Source organism: Mustela lutreola, chromosome 10 (genome assembly GCF_030435805.1).
Source record: "Mustela lutreola isolate mMusLut2 chromosome 10, mMusLut2.pri, whole genome shotgun sequence".
NCBI lineage: Eukaryota > Metazoa > Chordata > Mammalia > Carnivora > Mustelidae > Mustela > Mustela lutreola.
Window position 1 is genome coordinate 16203019 of NC_081299.1, and position 22121 is coordinate 16225139.

Sequence of the window (22121 nt, forward strand, 5' to 3'; positions counted from 1 at the left end):
GGTGTGGGGCAGCAGCTGACCATGATCTTTGGCACTGAATGGCTTTCTGGCTGCAGTGTGGGCCGTGACTGGAGGGACCCGGGGAGGGTGCATGATGTCAGTCCCCCAGGTGACGGGTGGCTATGGTGAGGAGCAGATGAATTCGAGGTATGTTTTGGTGGTAAAAATCAAAGGATTTGGGGTGTCCAGGATACTCGGCTGATGGAGAAGGAGGTACCGGAGAGAAAGTTCCGTCTTCTGACTTGTGTGGCTGTCTACCGACGAGGATGGCGGCTGAGACCAGGCACGGGCCAGAGAACCGTGCGGCGTGGGTCTGGGGCAGGTGGTGTGTGAGGGGCGGGGAAGGTGAAAAGAATAGAGGAGGGACGGAGAGAGAAGAGCAGGAGAGTCTGTGGAATACACCATTCCTTCCAGAAGTTTCCTGGGTGAGGGTAGGAGAGAGTGAGACAGCATGGGCCAGGCGAGTGAGGGACAAAGGGATGGTTTGGTTTCTCGGGGCAGGAAAGACTTGCACACCAGCAGTAAGCAGCCCAGGGCTCGGAGGCCCATCCCAGTGGGGTCCACCCCCCCTCCCCCCCATTTTCTGCTGTCTCTGGTGGCTCCAAACTGTGGAAGTGATTGATTATATGTAAACAGGAGGAAGCAATTAGTCTGTGCATGCCTGGCCATTAATAAGCCTCTTAGGTATTTATAACAACACCTCATTTACCCTCCAACCCCAGAACAAACATCCTGAGAGCAGCCAGAGCTACCTAAAGAGAACTCTAGCCACCACATCCCTGACACTAAGCTTGGGCTCTGCTCACAAGGGAGACCCTCGCTTAGAGCCCACGGAGTCTTACTCTACGGACAATTCTAATAGCGTTCCGTTTTCTCAGTCCACGCCAGAAGCAGCAGTTCAGGAGGCTGGAAACTGGTAGAGGCAGGAGCCTAGCAGCAGAGAGAAGGTAGCAGATAGCCAGGGGGTCCTGGGAAGATGGGGTCACACTAGGGAGGCAGAGAAGCCCTGGGGTCATGCTGTGGTCCAGGAGGCCATTCAGCCCGCCACCGTGGTGCTGGAGGTGCCTCTGCCCCCCACTGTCCTGCCATGAGCGGCTGGATGGACGAACTCATCTTAAAGTCCTTTCCCACATCAATAGTCGAGGATTCTTTATTCATAGGGATGATTCTGGGCCACTGAGCAAGGGCTAAATTACATTCAGTATTTTCTGCTTAAAGAGGACTTTTTTTTTTTTTTTGGAAATATTTTAAATTGTAAATTTTATTTTAAGTTTTCCTACAGTTTCTGAAATATTCCCTTATGTGGAAAGGGATTTTGTAATTGCCTAGTTAATTATCTGCCTCCCCGCTAGGCCGAAGTTCTGCGAGCACGAGGACCATGTCCGTGTGGCCCCAAAGTGTTCACCCCAGCACCTGGCACGGTGCCCTGGGAGGGGTTCAGCACAGAGTTGTTAAATTAGCAAATTGATTAGTAAATTAACATTGTATACCGGGCAACAGTCACTCAACAAATACATTATGACGTTCGATATGGCCTATTTCTTGTTACTTTTGTAATACGGCTACTAGAAAAAAAACAAATTACAAATGTGGCGCGTCAGATCTATTTCGATCTGACAGGTTTGTCTTGGGCTTTCCTGCTCTGGCTCTAGAGGCAACATACAAAAAGTAAACACATTCCCCGTCTTCGGGTGAATCTTTCCTATGTCCCATGAGCTACTTCCTCCCTCGTGTTTTGGGGGGGCTGCCTCCTCTCCAGCCTGCAAGCACGTTCCTGGGCGGGGTCCCGTGTCCAGTGGAGTGCCAGCACCGCGTTCCCTCCATGCCCGTTACAACTTGGGAAAACAGGCGCAGTGGGCACATTACAGATTGGAACACTGAGGCCCTAAGGGAGAAGTAACATGAGCCTCATGCTAGGAATCTGGCTCTTCCTAAGACCTCCCAGATTTCCATCCTCCAGCCTGGAGACAAGACAACATTTCTATATGCACAGGTGAGGAATGGGCCCCCCTCCAGTCCCCTGACAGTAGAGGATGAGAGGGGCCGTGGGGCGGGCTTCTCTGCAGGAGTCTGGGTGAGACAGCCTGGGGCAACAGGATATCCTGCGCAGGGGTTAGGGTGGGTGAACCACGAACCACTGTCCCCACTGGGAGCACCCACACCCACCCACCTCCTGCCAGAGCATCTCTTGTACTTGTTCCTGAAGGGGCGCCCTGTGGAGTGCTTCCCTTGGGGTGTGGGACTGCCCAGAGCCAGTCCCGTCCTCTCAAATACAGGAGCGCCTTCCCAACCCAGATCTCATGATGGGTTGCCAAGCACATGTGCACCTGTGAACTCACGTGAGCCTCATAGCAAGCCTTTGAGCTGGTGCACACCCTCATTACACCCCTCTGGTCGGAGAAACTGAGGCTCAGAAAGGTGAAGTGAGAAGAACTACTCCGGAGAGGGTATTTCTCCCAGGAAATGGAGAGTCTCATAGGGCTTGCATCATGTTCCCTTCAACCTCCCTTCCCACTCAGGACAGAGAAGTCCAAAGGCCGGGGGTTGGGGGAGGAACCGTGAAGTGGGAGAGGGAGTCAGAGGCTGTCCTGCTTGGCCAAGTTCAGCTGTCCCCACCCTACCCCCACCTTGCCTGCTCCGCTGGAGCGAGATCCCAAGGGACCCCACGTGCTGGTGGGAGAAGGTGACGTGAGCACTGTTCAGTTTCACCCCGTGGAGAGTGAAGGTCAAGCCCATTTAGCAGGGCTGGCTAGCACACCTGCACGGTGTTCAGAAGGCAAACTGTCCTGCAGCCCAGAAACGGCTTTAGCAATGGCGGCCTCAAGCACTTGGCCAGAGAGGCATGGGCTCCTTGGAGGGTTTCTCACTCATTCACTCACTCAGCAAAAGTTTCCACGGCACCCAGCCAGGACCCTTCATGGCCAACTGCCCTCGAGAGGCTCAGAACCCAGTCGGGGAGGGGAGGCAAGCTAATCACAACCATCCCAGTTCCCACCCGTGCACCTCACATAATTGTATGTGTCCCCAAGAATCTCACTTCCCTTGCCTTTGAAATGGGGAAAAAGCAGGGATCAGAGGAGAGAAGGGATGCAGAATCCAGCCTGGGAGATGGGCTGGCGGTGACAGAGGCGCCAGGGAAGCTCCCCCGCTCCCCAGCTGCCCTGCCTGCCTGACCACTCAGGAGAGGAGAGAAGGCATCTTATTCCCAAAGGCTCTGGTGAGACACCCATTTCTTTAGGAGAAGGGTCTGATGGCTTCTTTCTTCCCACTGGCGGGTGGGCAAGTTGCATCTTTGCCACACAAGACAGGCAGAGTGGAAAGGGTGGGAGGGAGAGACCCGGATAGGGCACACGGGGGCTGGGGCATCCTGGGAGTTTTGGAGAGCGAGGAGAGGACTGAAAGCAAGCAGCTCTTACCCCGCAGAATTCCGGTGAAATGCAGTTCTAATTTCGCTAAAGAAGATTCAGAATATGGAGCAGACCCGTGACAGAGAACGTCCCCCCATGCTTCAAGGAGTCCCCAGCTCCAAAAGACCAGTACGGGTAGAACCCAGGTTCAGCAGGCTCCACCTGGACCTGGAAATGCAGAACCCCAGCCCCCAGCAAAGCCTCCTCCCATGAGTAAATATTTCTGGGAGCCCCGGCTGGGATAGGCAGTGCCCATGAGTACTGGTGACTGCATCCTGCACTCTCCGTGCAATTTTCTGCCCCGTGGTGCCCACGCGCCCAGTGCCCCACAAGCGAGGTGCCAGCCACGAACTCTTCCATCTGAGGAGCCTGCAGGGAGGTCTGGAGTCCTAGGAGCTGTGGCCGCTCCACCACGGGCTTGCCCACACTGCGTTGTTATGAAAACGTTTGCATTAGCTGCCAACTTTAAATATTAGCAGAGAGCACATAAAAATTCCAGCTATAAAATCTCTCTTGGAAGCACAGAAAATCGGATCCCCCTCCCTAAAGCGATGTGAACTGGAGCTGGGGAGACCCCCCCCCTCCCGCCACAGTGGGTTTCATCAGGATGCCTGCCTGTCTCATGTGGGCATTTGAGTTTGCCTCTCAGGGTCTGGTCCAATCTGCTCCCTCTAACCCCCACCCCCTTCACAGCATCCCCGAACAGCCTTTTGCTAGTGTCTGCTTGAATGCCTCTGGTAACAGGGGGCTTACTACATCTTTGAGGCAGTTGGTCTGAGCAGTTGGTGCTAGGAAAGCACCTAATCTGAGCTACCTTCCCCCTTTGTGTCACTAAGAAAGATGCACGGGAAAGAAGTGGGTGTTAGAATCCAGTGGATCTGGATCTGAGCTCCTCTCTAGCATGTAACCAGCTGTGTGGTGCAAGCGAGCAATGCTCTTTCTTCACTTCGGTTTCCTTAGCTGCATGGCTGCTGCAGGACTGTGAGACTCAAAGCAGAGCAAATTTATAAAGCGCCTAAAGCAGGGTCTGGCACGTCCTCCCCCAATGGTCTTGATCATTCTATGCAACCTCCAGCCAGGGGTCCAACCAGCTCTTCCCGGTGAACTTGGAGGCTGGGAGTGCAGTTGGAGAGCTAAGGAAAGGTCTATGCCAGCTAAGTCACAGGCAGAGTCCCAACTTGTCCTGGGGGTACCAACACTTGAGGGCCAGTCCCCCAGGAGCTGCAGGTCTCTTATCTGCCTCCTAGACAGCTTGACCCTCCAGGTGCTCAGGTGGCAAGCAGGGCCCAGGGAGGGAGCCCCCACATCCCCACCATCGGCACACAGACCGCAGCCTTCCCAGGACGGGATCCCTACTCCCGAGAATGGAACTGGAGGTGGGGAAGTCAGGGGAGGGAAAAGCAGGGAATGGTGATCACCATCATCTAGGAACAGCTGCCGTTACTGGGCACCTGGCAGTATGCCTGGCAGTATGCTGGACCCTTACCTGAGTCCTTGAATAGGATTCTCATAACAACCCTAGGACACAGAAACGGTTATTCCTGTTTTACAGATCTGGAAATTGAGGCTCAGAGAGGCTAAGAAACATGCCCAAGGCCACACAGCCAGGATTGAAAATCTTGTATGTCTGCACTCCCGACCACTGCACTCTACCGCTTCCTAAACTCGAGGTGCCTTCCTCGCGCCCAGCCATTAGGCTGTGGAAGGGGCGAGGAGTTTTTACCCCAGCGTGCTTCTGAATTGCCCTTCGAGCCTCTGTGTCCGCGCACTAGTTAGGGGGCATCCAAATGTGTCACCGCGCGAGGCACTTTGGGCGCGTGTGTCTGAGGGTCATACGTGTGAGCGTGAGTGTGCGGGAGGCCGCCTCGCCTCTGCGTGAGTGTCCACGCGGGGACTCCCCCGTCTGGCCCGCGCGTCCCGGTGTCGCGGGGAAGCGTCCTGCCCTGCCCGCGGCTCGGCGCGCGGTGGCTCCGAGTCCACGTGCGGACGTGGGGCGCGGGGCGCGCGCCGCCCCCCGAAGGTGCGGGCGGGTGAGGGCGAGCGTGCGCACGTGCGGCGGCGGGGTCCGCGGGCCGGTGTCCGCCGTGCGGCTCCGTGTCCCCCACCCCCACCCCCGCCTCGGTGCTGATTGGCTCGGCGCCGTGACGGGCCGGCCCCCGCCCGGGGCGGCGGCGGCGGCGGCGGCGGCGGCGGGCGCGGGTGCCCGCGTGTGCGCTGTGTGCCGGCGTGTGCGCCGGGGTGTGCGCCCGGCCGCCGGGTGTGCGGGAGAGCGAGGGAGCGCGCCGACGCGCCGGCCGCTGCGGCCGAGCTGGAGGGTGCGCGGCGCCCCCGCCCGCCCGGCCGGGCCATGGCCGTGGCCCCCGCCCGGGGCCGCCTGCCCCCCGCGCTCTGGGTCGTCACGGCCGCGGCGGCGGCGGCCACCTGCGTGTCCGCGGCGCGCGGCGAAGGTGAGCGGCGGCGGCGGCGGGGCGGGGGCGGCCGAGGGGCCGGGGCGCGGTGCCGGCTGCCCGAGGCTCAACTTCCTTCCCCTCCACCAAAGGGGCTGGGATTCCCGGGTTGGGGGCGGGGTTGGGGGGGGCAGGAATGGCTCAGCGGGAGAGACCCGAGGTCAGGGGACCGTGCGATGGAGATGGGAACAGGGCTTGGGGGATAGGGAGCGGAGGGCTTGAGGATGGGGGACAGAGGCCCCCAGGGTCTGGGGGAGAGGAAGGGAGGATAGCACTGAGGGGTTCCGAGCCCGGAGGAGAACTGAGGGTTGGACACTGGGGATGAGGGAACAGGACGGGGCACAGAAGACAAGAGGAGAGAGGGGACAGAGCAGGGGAAAGGACCAGGGGACCTGGCAGGGACAGAGAACAGAGGGACACAGGGATGTGAGCAGAGGTTCAGAAGGCTGAAGAAGAGGGCAGGGGTGGCATTGAGAAGGAGGACCAACAACTAAGGAGCAGAGAGCAGGACCAGGTTGCCGGAAGCCGGTGAGAGGGGCGGAGGGACAGGGCATGAGTCTCAGGTGGCCCGGCTAGATGGCTGGGGAAGTCATGGCTGGAGGGGAGGGGCAGGAGGGTGGCCGTGGGAGGAGGGGACAGTGAGGAGCAGGCCCAGGGGCTGAGGCAGACAAGGTCCTTGAGAGCAGGGTCTTGTCCAGGGGCAAGGCCGGGGGCCATCCAGTCACAAGGGGAACCCAGGGGTGGGGGGTAAGAGCAGGAGTGTGGGCTGAGCAGTCAGGACAAAAAACGTCTGGGAGGTGACCTCCTGGCGGTGGGAGAGAGCAAGGAAAGCTGGGAAGAGACACCCATCAGGGTCCCCCAACATCCCGGGCCTCACATCTGCACGCATGCACACACGTGAGCGCACCCGCACACGCATACAATTAGCCCCACTGACGTCCAGGTCCAGCCCGGATGCCGCCCCGGGTTCTGTTCTGCACCCCGCCTCCCACCCCCAGGATCTCCTCTGCTCCTGCAGCTCAGCCCAGAGGAGGCCCGACGTGTGCTCTGGGCAGGATCCGGGGGCTGGGGTCCTGGGGGCTGAGCTGTGTGCCCACCCCGGCAGGATGAACTTCTTGCACCTGCAAGGGAGCTCCAGAGCCAGTTTCCCTCATCCCCACTCGGCTACACCGAAGATCCACCCCCTCACGCATGAACAGCTCAGAAACGCACACGTGCACACATGGACTCACATCAGGATTTACACACATACACCCAGGCCTGTAGAGACTCACATTCATGGACGGCTCCCCACCTCCAGCATCGCCCACAGTCAGACCCAGAAGTGCAGCCAGGACACATGTGCGTAGACATGCCTGTGCACACGCATACATGTCCAGAAGCATGCCCAGGAAAATAGGCGCACCATGGGCAGTTACTCCATATATAAGAAGACCATCCAGCTTGCATTTACGCCCGCGGAAACACACGTGAATGTGATAAATGCACACGTAGAGGAACTCAGTCTCCAGGGGGAGAGGGACTGTGGCAGGGAAGCTGAGAGGTGAGGTAAGGCGGCAGGCGGAGCTGGGCTAGCTGGGGTGGCTGGGGACCGGGGACAGGTTCCTGGGCCACCAGAAGAGAATTGAGGTGGGAGCCAGGTGAATTGGGAAGAGGGCAGGATGGGGGTAGAGGGGCCTGGGGGAGGGGGACACTTTCTTACCAGCAGGATGCTGTGGGGTCCACATTGAGGCTCTGGGTTGTGGACCACACACCCTCAACTGCTTGCTTCAGTTATCTTCTCCAGGAAGGATGCAGCACCTTCCAGAATGGCAGACTGGCACCCCCCAGAGTCCCCTGGGGAGGTGACTTGGAGCAGACTCTCCTGCAGAAGGCAGGCCACTGGCCTGAGAAAGAGAGAGGACTTGTCCAGGGAGGGGGCAGCAGCTGGGGAAGAGGCAAGGTCCACAAAAGGAGGCAGGCGGGATGTCTTTGTCCTGGGCAGAGGGAGGCATCGTCCAAGGGCCAGTCCTCACCTGTCCAGCCAGTGCGGCAGAGTACCCACAGGGGGTCAGGGCTAGGCCATGCGGGCTGGACCGCCCGGGGCAGAGGTTCCGCAAAGGCCAGCCCTCCCTCCGGAAGGAGTCCCTCCCAGTATCAGTCCTGGGCTGGTGCAGTGCCAGGATTGGCCAGGAAGACTGTGGGCACTCAGAGAGGGGTTATCTGCTCCCAGCTGGGCTCCTGAAAAGTAGCAGTGCTCCAGCCTGGCCAGGTGCCCCCATGCCAGGTCCCTCACGGGGCAGGAGAGGACCCTACACCTGCAGCCGTGCCCGCCCCCCCCAAGCCCGATCAGGCCCACAGCCGCTTATCACTCTCTGGTGTGGATTCTCTACCACATTGGGGTGATCGCTGAGGCATTCACATCCTGGCCGACGTCCCCTGGCCACCCGGATTCTCCAGCCTCACCATCACGCACTGCGTCCTCAGGGAATGTAAATCAATTTAAGTATTAGTCTCAGCGAAATGGAATGGGGGAAGGTGACGGTGCTGGAGAAAAAAAGAAATCGCATAATGCTTTCCACAGTGGAACAGGAAAGGCTTGGGAATTATCTGTGCTTCTCAGAGCAGGAAAGGGACCCGTTTGATCTCCTAGAACAGCCTAGGAGGGTAGGCCCAAGAGGGAGGCCTACGGACATCTTGCAGATGAGGAAACTGAACACCGAGGGGCCAAGAGGTTTGCTTCACTGAAGGCCCGGAGAGGCCATGAGTCCTCTCCTCGCACTGGTAAATGGGGAGATGGACCCAGAGAGAACTGACTTCACGGAAGGCACACAGACCTACAGGCCAGGAGTGCAGAAGAGCAGGAGAGAGCCTGGGCTGGGTGACCAGAAGGTTCTGCATTTCCAAGGGCACTCGGGGGGAGTGGGCTTCACGCTGGACTCGTCTCTAGGCCTGAAGCAATCTCCTGTGGGCCCGGAGCTTCCCGTGACCGGCATATACCGGCATATGCTGTGTCTCCTCCCCAGCCCCCCAGGAGAGGGCATGGGAGGTGGGGAAGAAGAGGGACAAAGGGAGAGGAGAGGAGGGCAGGGACGGGGAAGCATCTGGAAGGAGTTGGAACAGGCAGCCCTAGAATCCTATAGCTCTTCCCGAATCCGATAGCATCGACTTTTGACTTATCTTAGGATGCTCCGGGCCCCCTGGCTGGCTGATCAAGAATCCGATGCAAATGTGGTGAGGTTTCCCAGGGCGGGAAGGACCTGGAAGGTGGGGTCCGCTGGCCGCTGCCCCTCCAGTCACGGTGCCCCAACGGAGAGGAGTCTGAGTGGTGGGCGTTTACGCCGACCCTCCTGCGGTAGGGGCAGGTCGCGGCTGCGTGGAGAGCGTGCAGCTCCGAGACCCCATCTGGAATGTGGGTTGGGATGGGGGAGCCCCCTAGTCCCCTGTCCCCATCCTATCCCCCGGACTAGGCTCTGCTGGTCTGGGGGAAACTGCAGTGCGGCCCCTTCCCCCTCCCACCAGCCAGCAGGAGGAGAGAGCTTGCCTGACCCAGTTTTCTCTCCATTGCCTGAGAGGGAGGGAGGGAGGGAGGCGGGAAGGCTTCTCTGCCTGCGCCCCTGGCATGGGGCCGGCTGGGGAGGGGAGATCCTTCTGCGGACACTGGCTCTATCCCCCTGATCCCACCTGACCCCTGGGGACCCAGGGAGAAGGACAGAGGCCCCTCCCCTGGTTCTGCAAGCTCTCTCCAGCTGGCCTCTCCTCTGGGGCCCCTGACAATGGGGTAGGAGGGTAAGAGGAGGGAGAAAATCAGCAAATAAGAGCATCCTCACTCCAGCATTTCCTGAAGACGCTTGTCTCCATCTTTGAGGGGCAGGCGCCGAGCTGTGCAAATTTCAGGCAGAAGGACACCAGGCCTCCCTGCAGAAAAGTTCCAAGAGGGCCCCCGCGGGGTTAACCCTCTGGAACATGCCCCAGCTGGCCTAAGCGGAAGCCCATGGTTGTAGGCAGGGAGAGGGGGTCCGGGGAAGGGAGCGTGAAACGGCAACCATCGGGACCATGGAGCCAAGAGCCCTCTTGTACGCCCATCACCAGACAGAGCAAACGGGGCAGGGGCTCAGAGAGGTGAGGGGACTCACCAGAGGACACACAGCAGTGGAGATTCAAACCCCAGTTTCTTAACAGTTTAGCGCGCCTTCATCACCGTACAGTGAGTGGGTAGGTCTGAGGGACAAGGAGAGAGGCAGGAGGGACAGGACTTTGGGAAAGGGGATTAGCTTTAATAAGGCAGTGACTCCTGGCTTTCCGGTTTACTCTCTAGGTGTTGTTATCCCCATTTTACACGTGAAGCAACAGGGGCAGAGAAGCCAAGGTCACCTGCTACTATGTAGCTGGTCCGTGATCTGAGCCCGGGAGTGTCTGTCTCCAAAGGCAAGGTCTTCTCTTGTTGTGTCACTGAGACTTCGTGGGGTCCCCTTTGGGGGTCAGGCTTAGAGTAGGCTTGCCTTTCAGGCCAGCGCTCCTTCGCGGCCGCAGCGGTTTGCGCTCAGGTGCTGTTTCCTGGGCTCAGGCTGCTGGAACTGGCGTCTGCGGAGGCTTCTGCGGGTGTTGTGGATGCCAGCCCATCCGGCTACCCCGGTGGGGCTCCGAGCACGTTCCTGAATGTCCCCAACGCCCAGTGTCTTCACTGGTGAAACAGAGACAGGAGTCACCACCTCGCGGCAACCGTTGTGGTGCAGGGAACGGATGGGAGGCTTCTAGAGCGCCCCTCGCAGAGCTCAGTGTACAGTAGGGGCTGAGAGGCAGCATTTCCCGCTCTAGGTGCCCCCACATCAGATGTGCTCAGAGGATGGAGTAGGTGCCAGGCATCTCCCGAGGGACACTGGTGATTGCAGAGCTGGGCTGGTCCTCCTGTGGGAGGTATGACCTTGAGAGGCGAAGCTTGCTGGGTGCTTTTGAATGCCGTCGTGTCCCATGAGTGAGACCAGCATGAGGCTGTCTTAAAGACACCCTGTGAGACAGGACCCACCGTCACGCTCATTTTTCACAGGAGGAAACTGAGGCTGGGGGGTGGGGACTTGTGCAGGGACACACAGCTGTACGTGGCAGGGCTGGGAATCTGGCCCAGGCCTCCCGGATTCCTGAGCCCATCTCTTAGCCATTCCACTGCATCGCCAACCAGGCAAGCCCGGCTCTTGGGGCACCTTATGTTGTGGGGGTTTGGAAAGTCACATTTGGGCCAAGGTGGTGGGAGATGGCTTCAGGTAAGAGGGACAACTTGAACCAGACCCGGAAGGAGAAGGGAAGTGAGGCGTGAAGCTGGCGTGTTCAGGAGCGAGAGCAGACCAGCATGTCCAGGTTGGGCTGCACTGTGGGACTGGGGAATGGTATCCTAGGGCCTGATGTTCTCTCCTCTCCTGTTTTACAGTGAACTTGCTGGACACGTCCACCATCCACGGAGACTGGGGCTGGCTCACATATCCAGCTCACGGGGTAGGTGACCCGCAGCGGGGCCCGCATCACCCTCTGTGAGCAGAGAAATGCTGTGACTCAGGGTCTTATCATCAGATCAAAAGGAAGCAGATGCCCAGAGAGGTGTAGTGACTTACCCAAGGCCACACAGCAGTTAGAAATAGAGCTGCTGATTCCTTCTCTCCCTTCCTCCCTCCCGTTGTGCCTGCCTTCCTTTCTTTATGCAGACCCTTGGGATTATAGAACCAACCCTGCTACAGAGCTCCCAGTTCTTAAGCCTAAGGCCACTAGGTGTGGAATCCGTACATCTGTGTTCTGGGCCTCCAGATTCATATGGGCCCCAGCCAGGCATGTCACCCCTTCGGGATTGCCCCCTCCGTCCTGCCCTGCCTTCACCAGGAGCCACCGGGCCCCTGTTATTCTCTTCCATCAGAATCATCTGGACGGCACCTGCCAACACCCACTGCAGCCAAAGCCGCCAGGCCCCTCTGACCTCCACGGTGACCCTTGGGCTGAGCCCGTCAGGTCTTCGGGGGGTTCCGGACTCTCAGGCGGTACCCCTGCCATCCTCCTGGGGAGTGGGTGTGGTAACCCCACGGCATCCTCGGCCCGACCCTCCACCTTTCCTATCCAGACCCTCCCTCCGTGAGCCTGGCGAGCCCCGATTCTGCCACTGACAAGCGGGGCGGCCCTGGGGGTCACCACCTCACTCCCCGAGGCTCAGTTCCCCGTCTGTGGCAAGGGATAAGCTTGTGACGACCTCGTGGGCTTTGCTGTCAGGTTGAGAGGAGGTGACACCTGGTCCTGGCGCCATGCCTGGCACCTGGGGAGCCCTCGCCGAATGTGCTGTCACTGTCATTGTCATTAGTGTGTGTGACGGTTCTGTGTCACAGACATTTCCTCCTGCAGCACGCTCAGAAACACACACACACATACATCCCCGTCCCCGCCAGATGCAGGCGTGTCACGTGCATGTGACTTCTTTCGTGAACGCTGGCTTCCATGGTTCTGGAGACAAGGCTAATAATGTTAATAATGATGGTGACAGTGACTTCAACTTGTGAAGGGAGTGGGAGTGTTTCTTCACTTTTCATCTGGGCCGTTTGTGGCCTGTGGCTGGGGGCAGGCTGGAGCCCCCCTCCTCTCCCTTTGGAGCTCTCATCTCTGGGCGGCGGGAGGCCAAGTGCACTTCCATGAGGTCCCGTGCTCCAGGCTTCGGGGAGTTTCACAGCAGACCCCATGGACCCAAGAACCAGGAGGGAACTCCTTTCTGCCTGAGAAGCTCAGCCTTGACTCCGGGCAAAGGCTGGGTCCTTGAGGTGTCTCTTTACCTCCCTGGGCCTCAGTTTCTCCCGGTGAAATGCCCCTTTGTGTGCCCCAGGTGGCTGCCTTCCAGGGGTGAGCAAGGTAGGAAAGGGCTTGAGAAAGTGACCCAGCTCTGGAACTGACCCTTGAGTAGGTGACCGCCGGGCCGATGATTGGGTCATCTTTTCCCCTGAGACCCAGCAGCTAGAAAGGACTGAGCCCGGCCCCAGGTTGGCTCTGGGTGTCTCTGTCCCTCTGTCCTTCTCAGAGCTCAGGACTTGGTGTTTAGAGGAATTGTAAGGGTTTTACGCAGGTGGAGTATGGCCAGACTTGTGTTTTCGCTGATTGTGCTAGAAATCTAAGATTCTTTTGTTTGCAGAGTGCCGCAAAGCGTGGCTCAGTTATCTTATCCTGTTGGGGAATTAGAACAAATAATGTATATTCACATAGCTCTGAATGGTTCAAAGACATGATCTCATTTAATCCGCATAGCCAATCCTGTGAGTAGGTACAGCCATCCCATTTCACAGATGAGGAAGCTGAGGTCAGAGCAGCCAGGAATAACTTTCCTGCTATCAGTTTCCAGAGGATGGACTCAGACTCCAGTTGCTTGGGCCCAGAGCCTTGGTTGAGTCCCTTGTCCTCTCTTTAGTCTATGTCCTCCTATGTCCACCTATGCGAGAAGGTGAGAGGCCCCCAGCATTGTATGCTGAGCAGGGACCATCTGGGCTTGCCCGGAGTGGAAAGAAGCCTGGGTGAAATCCCTGCTCCCCAAACTCTAGACCTTAACCTGTTCCAGGCTAGCAAGTGAGGCTACAGGACCCTACATGCAGGGGATCCCGGGAGGTTGCCTGGCAGTCTTTTGTTTCATAAGCTTTCCAGGTGATTCTCCTGCTTAGCTGGCTAGGGAGCCTGTGGTCATGGCCCTTAAGGCTCCAGGAGGTTCCTCGGATTCTGAAGGCTATTAAACAGCCTGGGAGCAAGGGCCATCCATGGCTGTCTCCGGCATCAGCAGAGTGACTGGATTGTCAGCCACGGCTGCACAGCCTAAAGGCCGAGGGTCTGCTGGGTCTGGACGAGCCTGTACTCTGCGGCCTCTAATCACTGTGACCCAGGCAGGTCACTTACCTGGCCGCCACCTCCCCATTTATCACACGGGAATGATCACAGAACCTGCTCTGTGCAGTGGTTATCAATGAGAATGCACGAAAGGGACATTTTCCCTGTGAAAAACCCGAAGCTCTGGGAGGTTAAGCCCCTCTGCTGAGGTCAGGGGATATCTGGCCCCAGGATCCAGGCTCTTCATCAGGCCATGCCCCTCCCTGCACAGGCTGGGACCCATTCCATGGTTCCAGCACATCTGGTGAATTAGCAGGCAGAAACCAGCACTGCCTTAGATGACAGACACATTCAGTTGTCCCCCACCAAACCTCAGCATCCCCTGGAGTTGGTGGAAGGGGCAGGCCTCCGCCAGCCCACTTCACATACGAGAAGCACAGGCTTCAGAGAGGGGACGGGAGGCCCCCAGGGCTGCACAGCTGGGTCAGTGCATTCTGTTCCAGACAGAGCACAGAGCTGCAGAGCAGTCGGAGGGGGTGGGGGTGGAGGAGGAGGGCCCCAGGCCTCGGGGAGCGGGGACGGGGGTGCCCAGGTGGGGAGCACAGCTCATTCCATCCTTGCAGCAGCCTCCAGGAATTCTCGCCATTCTGGGCGTCTGCAGCGGCCCCTGGGGCTGACAGGACAAGGCCAGGGCATTGGCATTGGTAGAGCGGCTGGAGCAGACTCAGATGAGGCCGATTAATTTATCCAGGTCCCTGGCAGGAAACAGACAGGGAGCAGCTGGCTGGCTCTTCAGGGCTCCATTAATTGTGACAATGACTTTAACCCCAGATGTGACACAGCACTGCCCAAAGGCCTTGGCTGCAGTGTGGGGTCCAAGGGGGTCCTTCTGGGATACGGGATGTAGGAGGCGTAAGCTTTCAGGTGAGGCTGGCACACCCTGGACCTCTTCCCCCAGGGGCCCCTGGAGGCAGGCACAGGTGGGCTGGGAAGGTGTTGCCAGGCTGGCACCATAGCAGGCCCGTTCCTCTGGTGCCCTGCTGTGCCAGGCCCCAGCCAAGCGCTTGGCAGCCTTCTTTCATTCTCTCAAGCCTCGCCGCAGTGTGCCTGTCTGAGCCCCATTTTACAGATGTGGGCACCGAGGGTTGAGACCACATGCTGGCCAAGATAAGGTGAGAGGGAGGGGCTTTCGTCAGGAAAGACTCGAGGCCCCCGTGGTCCCCACTCTTGCACTCGTAGGTCACTCAGAACCCCCAAGATTCTCAGAACATCACGAGGACTGGTTTGTACCTCCCCCATCCCCCATAAGCAATAGGATCTTTAGTTCAAGGACAATTGCGCATAGAGGCCCAAGAGAAAAGAGCAAGGCATTGTACCGCTGGCCAACCCAAGGCAGGGACCCAGAGCCCATCCCCTCCATCTGCACTCAGCCTCCAGCCCCTACTCAGGGCTCTCAGGAGTCCACGGAACTCAGCCCCTCGTGACTGCTCCCAGCCAGCCAGCTTTCTGCAGTTGAGGAAGCCAGGGCCCAGAGAGGAGCCGGGACTTGCCCAAGGTCACACAGCAGTTAGAGACCGAGGGGTCTTGACCTCTCAACTCCTGGCTCATTTCTTAGCAGTGGGTCTTGCATGTGAATCTTCTGTGGCCGAGCTGGGCTATCTGGTGCTCGCTGAACAGTGCTTATTCTTCCCGGCCTCTTGGTGGGCTCTTCCCTCCCATCCCTGCAAGAGCTTCCTGCTTCAGCCTGCAGGAAGTTTTCACCACCCCCTGGATGCCCACCCACTTTGGCATGGAGCCCTCCACCACCTTGTCTGATGGACTGTGAGACGCCCAAGGGGAGGGAGTGTTTCTGGAATGTTCCTTTCTTAGTAGTGGTAAAATACACATAACATTTACCATCACGGGGCCTTTTAAGTCCACGATTCAGTGGCATTAAGTACCTTCCCCATGTCGTATGACCGTTACCACCATCCATCTCCAGAACCCTTTTCATCTTCCCAAACGGAAGCTCTGTGTCCGCGAGACACCAGCTCACCCTTTCCCTGTCCCGCAGTGCCTGGCAACCACCATTCCGTTCTCTGTTTCTGTGGCTCTCAGGACCTCATTTAAGCGGGATCATACAAAGTTCTTTCTCAGCTGGCTTATTTCACTTAGCATCATGCCCTCAAGGCTCAGCCATGTTGTGGCAGGCATCTGAATGTCCTTCCTTTTTAAGGTTGAAAACTGTCCCATTGTTTGGATATGCTGCATTTTGTTTATCTAGTCATCCAATGATGGGCACATTTTGGTCTTCTACCTTGAGGCTACCGCGAATAATGCTGCTGTGAACTTGAGTGTGTGTTATCTGTTGGAGACCCTGCTTCCCGTTGTCCTGCGTGTCTACCCAGAAGTAGAATTGCTGGGTCACAGGCTAGGTTTCTTTTCAACTTTCTGAGGAAGCTCCACACTGGTTCCCAGAGCAGCTGCCCATCTTACACTCCCACCAGAGGTCACACGCGTTCCAGGTCCTCCAAATCCTCCAACATTTGTTATGTCCTGTGGTTCAGATAATTGCTATCCTTGTGAGTGAGAAGCGTCTCTCATGGTGGTTTTGATTTGTATTTCGCTAATGCTGAGTGACTGTGACCATTTTCCTATGGATTATTTGACCATCTGTATATCTTTAGAGAAAGGTCTATTCAAGTCTTTTACCTGCTCTTCAGTTGGGCTGTTTGGTTTTTTGTTGTTGAGTTATAGGAGTTCTTTATATATTCTGGCTATTAATCCCATATTAGACACATGATTTGCAGGTATGTCCCTCCCATTCTATGGGTGGGTTTTCTTAAACTCTGTGAATCGTGTCTGATTTATTTCTGAATCACTGACGCCTCACCAGCAGGTGGCACAGAAGCCACCACATTCAACTTCCCCACATCCTGGCACTCCCTTGATGAAGGATTTGGGGCATAGTCAGGTCTCTGCATTAAAAAGATCCCTCTGGCAACTGATACAGAAACTGGGCCTGTGGGCCCCCTGACTTAGCCAAACACACCCCCAGCCCCAGACTCCCACCCTGGGAGTGTTTGGAGCTGCCATGAAGACACGAGTTCGGGTTTTATACCTTTGGCATCAATTCCAGTCCCGGTTCTACCCCTTACTAGCTGGGTGACTTCAGACACGGGGCTCAGAGCTATTTCGTCACCAGTAAAGTGCCGCAAATAGCACTATCTCGGAATGATGTGGCACTCTGAGGGCTCACATCTCGAGGTCCAGTAGAGGGAAGGTCGGCAACCCAAGGGCAGAGAACATTTGGTCTTCTTCCTGGGGAGGTCCTGACCCCGTGCACGCGGGGCAGAAGTGACTGGCGGGGGAGGGGTGCTCACGCTCACTTCAGTGCTGTACTCTCTGTGCCCGCAGTGGGACTCCATCAACGAGGTGGACGAGTCCTTCCAGCCCATCCACACGTACCAGGTGTGCAACGTCATGAGCCCCAACCAGAACAACTGGCTGCGCACCAGCTGGGTGCCCCGCGACGGCGCCCGGCGCGTCTACGCCGAGATCAAGTTCACCCTGCGCGACTGCAACAGCATGCCCGGTGTGCTGGGCACCTGTAAGGAGACCTTCAACCTCTACTACCTGGAGTCGGACCGCGATCTGGGTGCCAGCACCCAAGAAAGCCAGTTCCTCAAAATCGACACCATTGCAGCGGATGAGAGCTTCACAGGAGCCGACCTGGGCGTGCGACGCCTCAAGCTCAACACGGAGGTGCGTGGCGTGGGCCCCCTCAGCAAACGTGGCTTCTACCTGGCCTTCCAGGACATCGGCGCGTGCCTTGCCATCCTGTCTCTCCGCATCTACTACAAGAAGTGCCCCACCATGGTGCGCAACCTGGCCGCCTTCTCGGAGGCGGTAACGGGGGCCGACTCGTCCTCGCTGGTGGAGGTGCGGGGCCAGTGCGTGCGGCACTCCGAGGAGCGGGACACGCCCAAGATGTACTGCAGCGCCGAGGGCGAGTGGCTGGTGCCCATTGGCAAGTGCGTGTGCAGCGCTGGCTACGAGGAGCGGCGGGATGCCTGTGTGGGTGAGCGCGCCATGCGTGGATGGGCGGGCGACCGGCGTGCAGGCTCGGGTCCGGGAGGGGGCTGCCAGGGTCTGGGTGGGGGCAATCGCAGGTGGCAGGCATCGGGATGGGGGCGCAAACAGCATCTGGGAAGATGGGTGACCTTCCAGCATTTCTGGGTCAGCAAATACAGCAGGCGGTGCATGCATATGTGCTCGTGTGAGTGTGTGTGTGTGTGTGTGTGTGTGTGCATGCGCGTATGTGCACATGGAGCAAGGGGAAGGGAGAAGAGAGGGAGACACACTACAACCAGATGCTACTCTCTGTGGGCAGTGTGGAGATATACCTCTGAGGATACCCGCAGGCCTGGGCGTCCAGCTGCGTATATGCCTGTGGGAGGGGACAATACTATGAGCTCACTTGTGTCAGGCATCGTTTTAGGCACTTTTCATGTATTAACTCGTTTAGTCTCCAGAGCTACCCTATGACATAGAAGCTACGGTTATCCTGACTTTATAGATTAGACTGAAGCACAGAGCGGCAAAGCAACTTGCCCAGGGGTACACAGCTCGGAAGCAGCAGAGCTGCGATTGGAGCCCGGAGGTCTGGTTCCAGTGTTCATGCTCAAACCCACTAAACTTATGTGGAGAGGAGGGAAGTGGCGGCAGACCCCAGATGCAGGGGTGCAGCAGGGGCTACTGGGAAGCTGTGCAGGCAGGGGCCCCCAGGGAGTCCTGTGTAAGTGGCCCGTGTCTGGGGGGCGTCTTCCCCAGGGACCTGTGGGAGAGGACAGCCAAGGTCCTTGAGAAAGGGAAGGCGGAGGATGGGACAGCATGGCATCTGTTCCCATGAGTGTGCTGCTCGGGTTCCCACGCCAGAGCCCAGGAGCAGGGCCGGGACCCCAAGCTGCGTGTGTGTGTGCGTGTGTGTGTGTGTGTGACACTTGTACTGTGCCCGTGTGGAGGCGGTGTAGCCAGCCATCCCAGGCACCGGGGACACTGCACAAGTTGGTTGGACAGACAGCTGGTGCCTCAGCTGGTACTGGTCTCGGCCGGCTTGCCCTCTGCCCTTCCCTGGCCTCCCCTGGGGGGGCTGGACACATGGCTGCTCGCCCATTCAGAGCAGAATGAAGCCTGCTGTTGGGACCACGGGTGCTCCTGGGGGAGGAGGCTGTTCCTATGCAGAGATCAGAGAGGCTGGGGCCTCGGCCCTATTTGGGGCCCTTCTCCTCGGCCCCAAGCAGGCAGGAAGGACCCCTTGGTGCTCACAAGAGAGAGCAGGGCACAGGCCAAGAATTTCAGGTAGTGTTCAAGGCAGTTCTCTGGGATCAAGATCCTGTATCCAGCCACCAGTATCCAGATCCTGTATCCAGACCCTCTCTGGGGCTTTCTGGTTTCCTTAAGCTGTCCTTCTTAACTGCTATGAGTCTTCACCTCTTAGGGACCCTAACCCCTGAAGCATCATCTGTGACATTCACCTGTTTGTGGACTGGTTCTGCCAGTGTTCATGCCTCAATTATCAGGTTCCCAGGCTTCCAGCCTCTCCTGGTTCCTGTCACAGTCATCCCTGTGCTTCTCGATGCCCCACTGCGTGATAACCAGCATCCCCGTGCCTTTGCAGCTTACATAGGGAGGCTCACACATCAGCTCATTTGCTCACTGCAGCAAGGCAGGTGTTACAGATCCATTTTACCAATGGGGAAACTGAGGCTCGAGAGGGAGCGTCCCTGCACGGGCCTCACAGCTGGTGAGAGGTGGACCTGGGACCTGAGTCGGGTCTGTCTTGCTGGAAGCCACGTGTAGGTATTTAACCTACCCCTGGCCCAGCCTGACTGCTCTCCCTGCCAGAGCTGGCTTCCAGTATCCCTTTCTTCTGATGGGGACAATAAAGTCCCTTAGCAACAATTTTCAAGTGTTTTCCATGAACAGGTCACATTAGTAAGTACTTCTTCCTCGTCGGGGCAGTTTCTCATTCTGTTGAGCATCTGTTGCGTCTCAGGCATGGAGATTTAGGGAGTTCACACACGTTCTCATGCTTACAAAAGTCCTCTAAGCGAGTAGCATATCCCCATCTTACAGATGCGAGAAACTGAGTCCTTTGACGTAAACCGCAGAGTAGGTCTCTGATCTCAGGCTGGCTCCCTCCAGAGCCCCTTTTCCACAGATCCCTCTGTCAAACCCGGCTTCCCTCCTCCCTGGGGGAACAGCACAACAGCTCTAACTGGTACAGCATAGGCCATAATAAGAGGCCAGCTGGTCAGTGGACACCTGGTCAAGGTCAGCTGCAGACCCCAACCCTGGGTTTAGTCTGTAAGCACAAGTAAGCCACTTGTCTGTCCAGTAAGCAACAGGACACCTCTGCCCTTGGGAGGGAGACTGATCTTCCGGACTTTTGGGTCCAAGGTCTCGAGTCCTGCACTGGCCTCCATGTTTGACAGGGTTGGGAAGTGGAGCCCAGTGAGGGATGTGTCTTGCCCCAGGCCCCACAGCAAGTCAAGGGCAGGACTCTGGGTAGAAGCTCCTAGGTCTGGAGCAGCAGGACCTTCCCAGGGCTGGGAGAGGCTGGAGTCATGCCCACTGCCTGGCACTGTTGGCTCATTAATAAAAAATAATAAATGCCAAAGCGGACTTAGGAAATTGCAGCATATTTTGAATTTTACATTTAAATCACAATACCACATAATTATGCCAGTTGCAAGATAATTACAGGTTTTATAAAAAAATATTAATTCCTAATGCACTGCAGGCAGAGAGGTTTGGGGACAAAATGCCAGTGGCAAGTCACACGAGGAGAGACTTTTCTCACTCCTGTGAGTGGGTTTCCGGGATTATCTGGGAAACCTCCTTGGAAGAAGCAGCATGGCTCTGACACAGAGCTCCTCCACACATGGGAGGTCCTGGCATGCGGCCCTGCTGGGGGGGCCCCTGTCCCCAGCCCTCCTTGGGCAGGTAACCTGAGAGTGGGGAGGCTGGAGACCAAGCAGGAGGCGGAAACAGAGTAGGGGTGACTTTCCGGGCTTCCTGAGTTGTCCTCTCAAAGCTGTAGCTCACCTCTGCCACCAACCAACCTGAGAGGGACACCCTGAGGACCGTGGGTCCCCTGGCCACCTCCCTCAGGCAGTTGTCTCTGATCAAACAATTGAGGAGGAAGGCTGGGCTCTGGGGTCCTGCCTTGTCCAGGCTGATGCCACCGCCTTCCTTCTAGCAAAAGGGGATCCAGAGCCTGAGGCCTGTGGCAGGGGCCAGCCCAGGTGGCCACGGCCACCCTCCCAGCCTGCAGGCCCCTCCCCCCTGCTTTCACCTTCATGGCTCTCCACAGAGGTGGCCAGGGAGCACCTGATTCCACAGAGAAGACAGTGGAGCCCAGGAGGAGGGACCAGGCCGGTCACGGGTTTCATGAAGGCTTCCTGAGAAGCCCTCAGGCCCTCAGGCCTCAGACACCCACAGGAGAGCATCAGAGCCAAGGTGGGAGCTGGTCTAGTTTCCCAGTGGGCAGGTGGGGGTCCAGAGAGCCAAAGTGACTGGTCCAAGGGCACACTGCTAGCGGCGGTCGATTGGACCCCAGATCTCCCAGCCAGAGCGCCCCTCTCAATACACAGTGCCAGGCCCAGTGACCTGTCCCCACAGCTGGCTACAGTGCCCCCCCCTCAGTCCAGGCAGGGGAGAGGCCTCTCGGAACATCACCCAAGGGAGCAGCAGCCCTGACGCTGAAGCCCTGGTTGCTGTCCTTCCCGTCACCTGGACACAGAATGCAAACCACCCTTGGAGGCCCTAATCATTTTTCTATAAATATCAGAGAGTCTCGCTTCGGAGGGGCAGCACGAGCGCCGAGCTCTTTTGCCTTCCTGACTATGTTTAAAATCTGATTTAGAATTAATTTCCTCTGGTCATCCACCAGCAGACACCTTATTTGTCAAATCTCGGGCTCTTGGTGGGGGAGCGGGGAGAGGTGGCGGGGCCGCAGGCAGCTGCCGGCCGGGCGGGCGGCCTGGGCAAGGTGCCCTCGGCAGGGGCAGCGGCCCCACCTGGCGCTCGGCCGACTCGCTGGGCACACGGGCTCCGGAAGCGCCCTGGGTTGGTGGCCGGGCCCGGGCCCCAGCCCAGAGCCGCTCCATCTGTCTCAGCCATTCATCCCAGGCTCTGCCTCCAGGTCTCCGGGCTCCCCGAGGCCTGGTGATTAGTATTCTTATTAAAGATTATTTTATTTTCATTGCGCGGATTAATCTGGCTTTGACACGTTAGAGCCATATGGGTATTAGCAGAGCGGGTGAGAACCGCCCACTGGCGAGCGGCAGAAAGGCTGGGCCATCTCTAAGCCCCGGACGCGTGTTGAGAGGCTGATGGGGGACAGGCCTGGGCCCCAGAGGTTCTCCAAGCTGGGTTTGTGTTCTGGCCCGGCGGGGAGCCTGGGGCGAGG

General features: G+C 57.9%; 1 protein-coding gene across 1 annotated transcript in view; it reads left to right on the top strand.

Moving 5' to 3' along the window:
• Positions 1–5766: 5766 nt before the first annotated feature.
• The window catches only part of EPHA8 (EPH receptor A8), a 35587-nt gene continuing 19232 nt past the window's right edge, over positions 5767–22121 (top strand). The window contains exons 1-3 of the mRNA XM_059137593.1: positions 5767–5854; positions 11259–11323; positions 17063–17726. Of these exons, the coding sequence (XP_058993576.1) occupies positions 17129–17726 (598 nt within the window). The 5' untranslated portion in view covers positions 5767–5854; positions 11259–11323; positions 17063–17128. The remainder of the gene's footprint in view (positions 5855–11258; positions 11324–17062; positions 17727–22121) is intronic.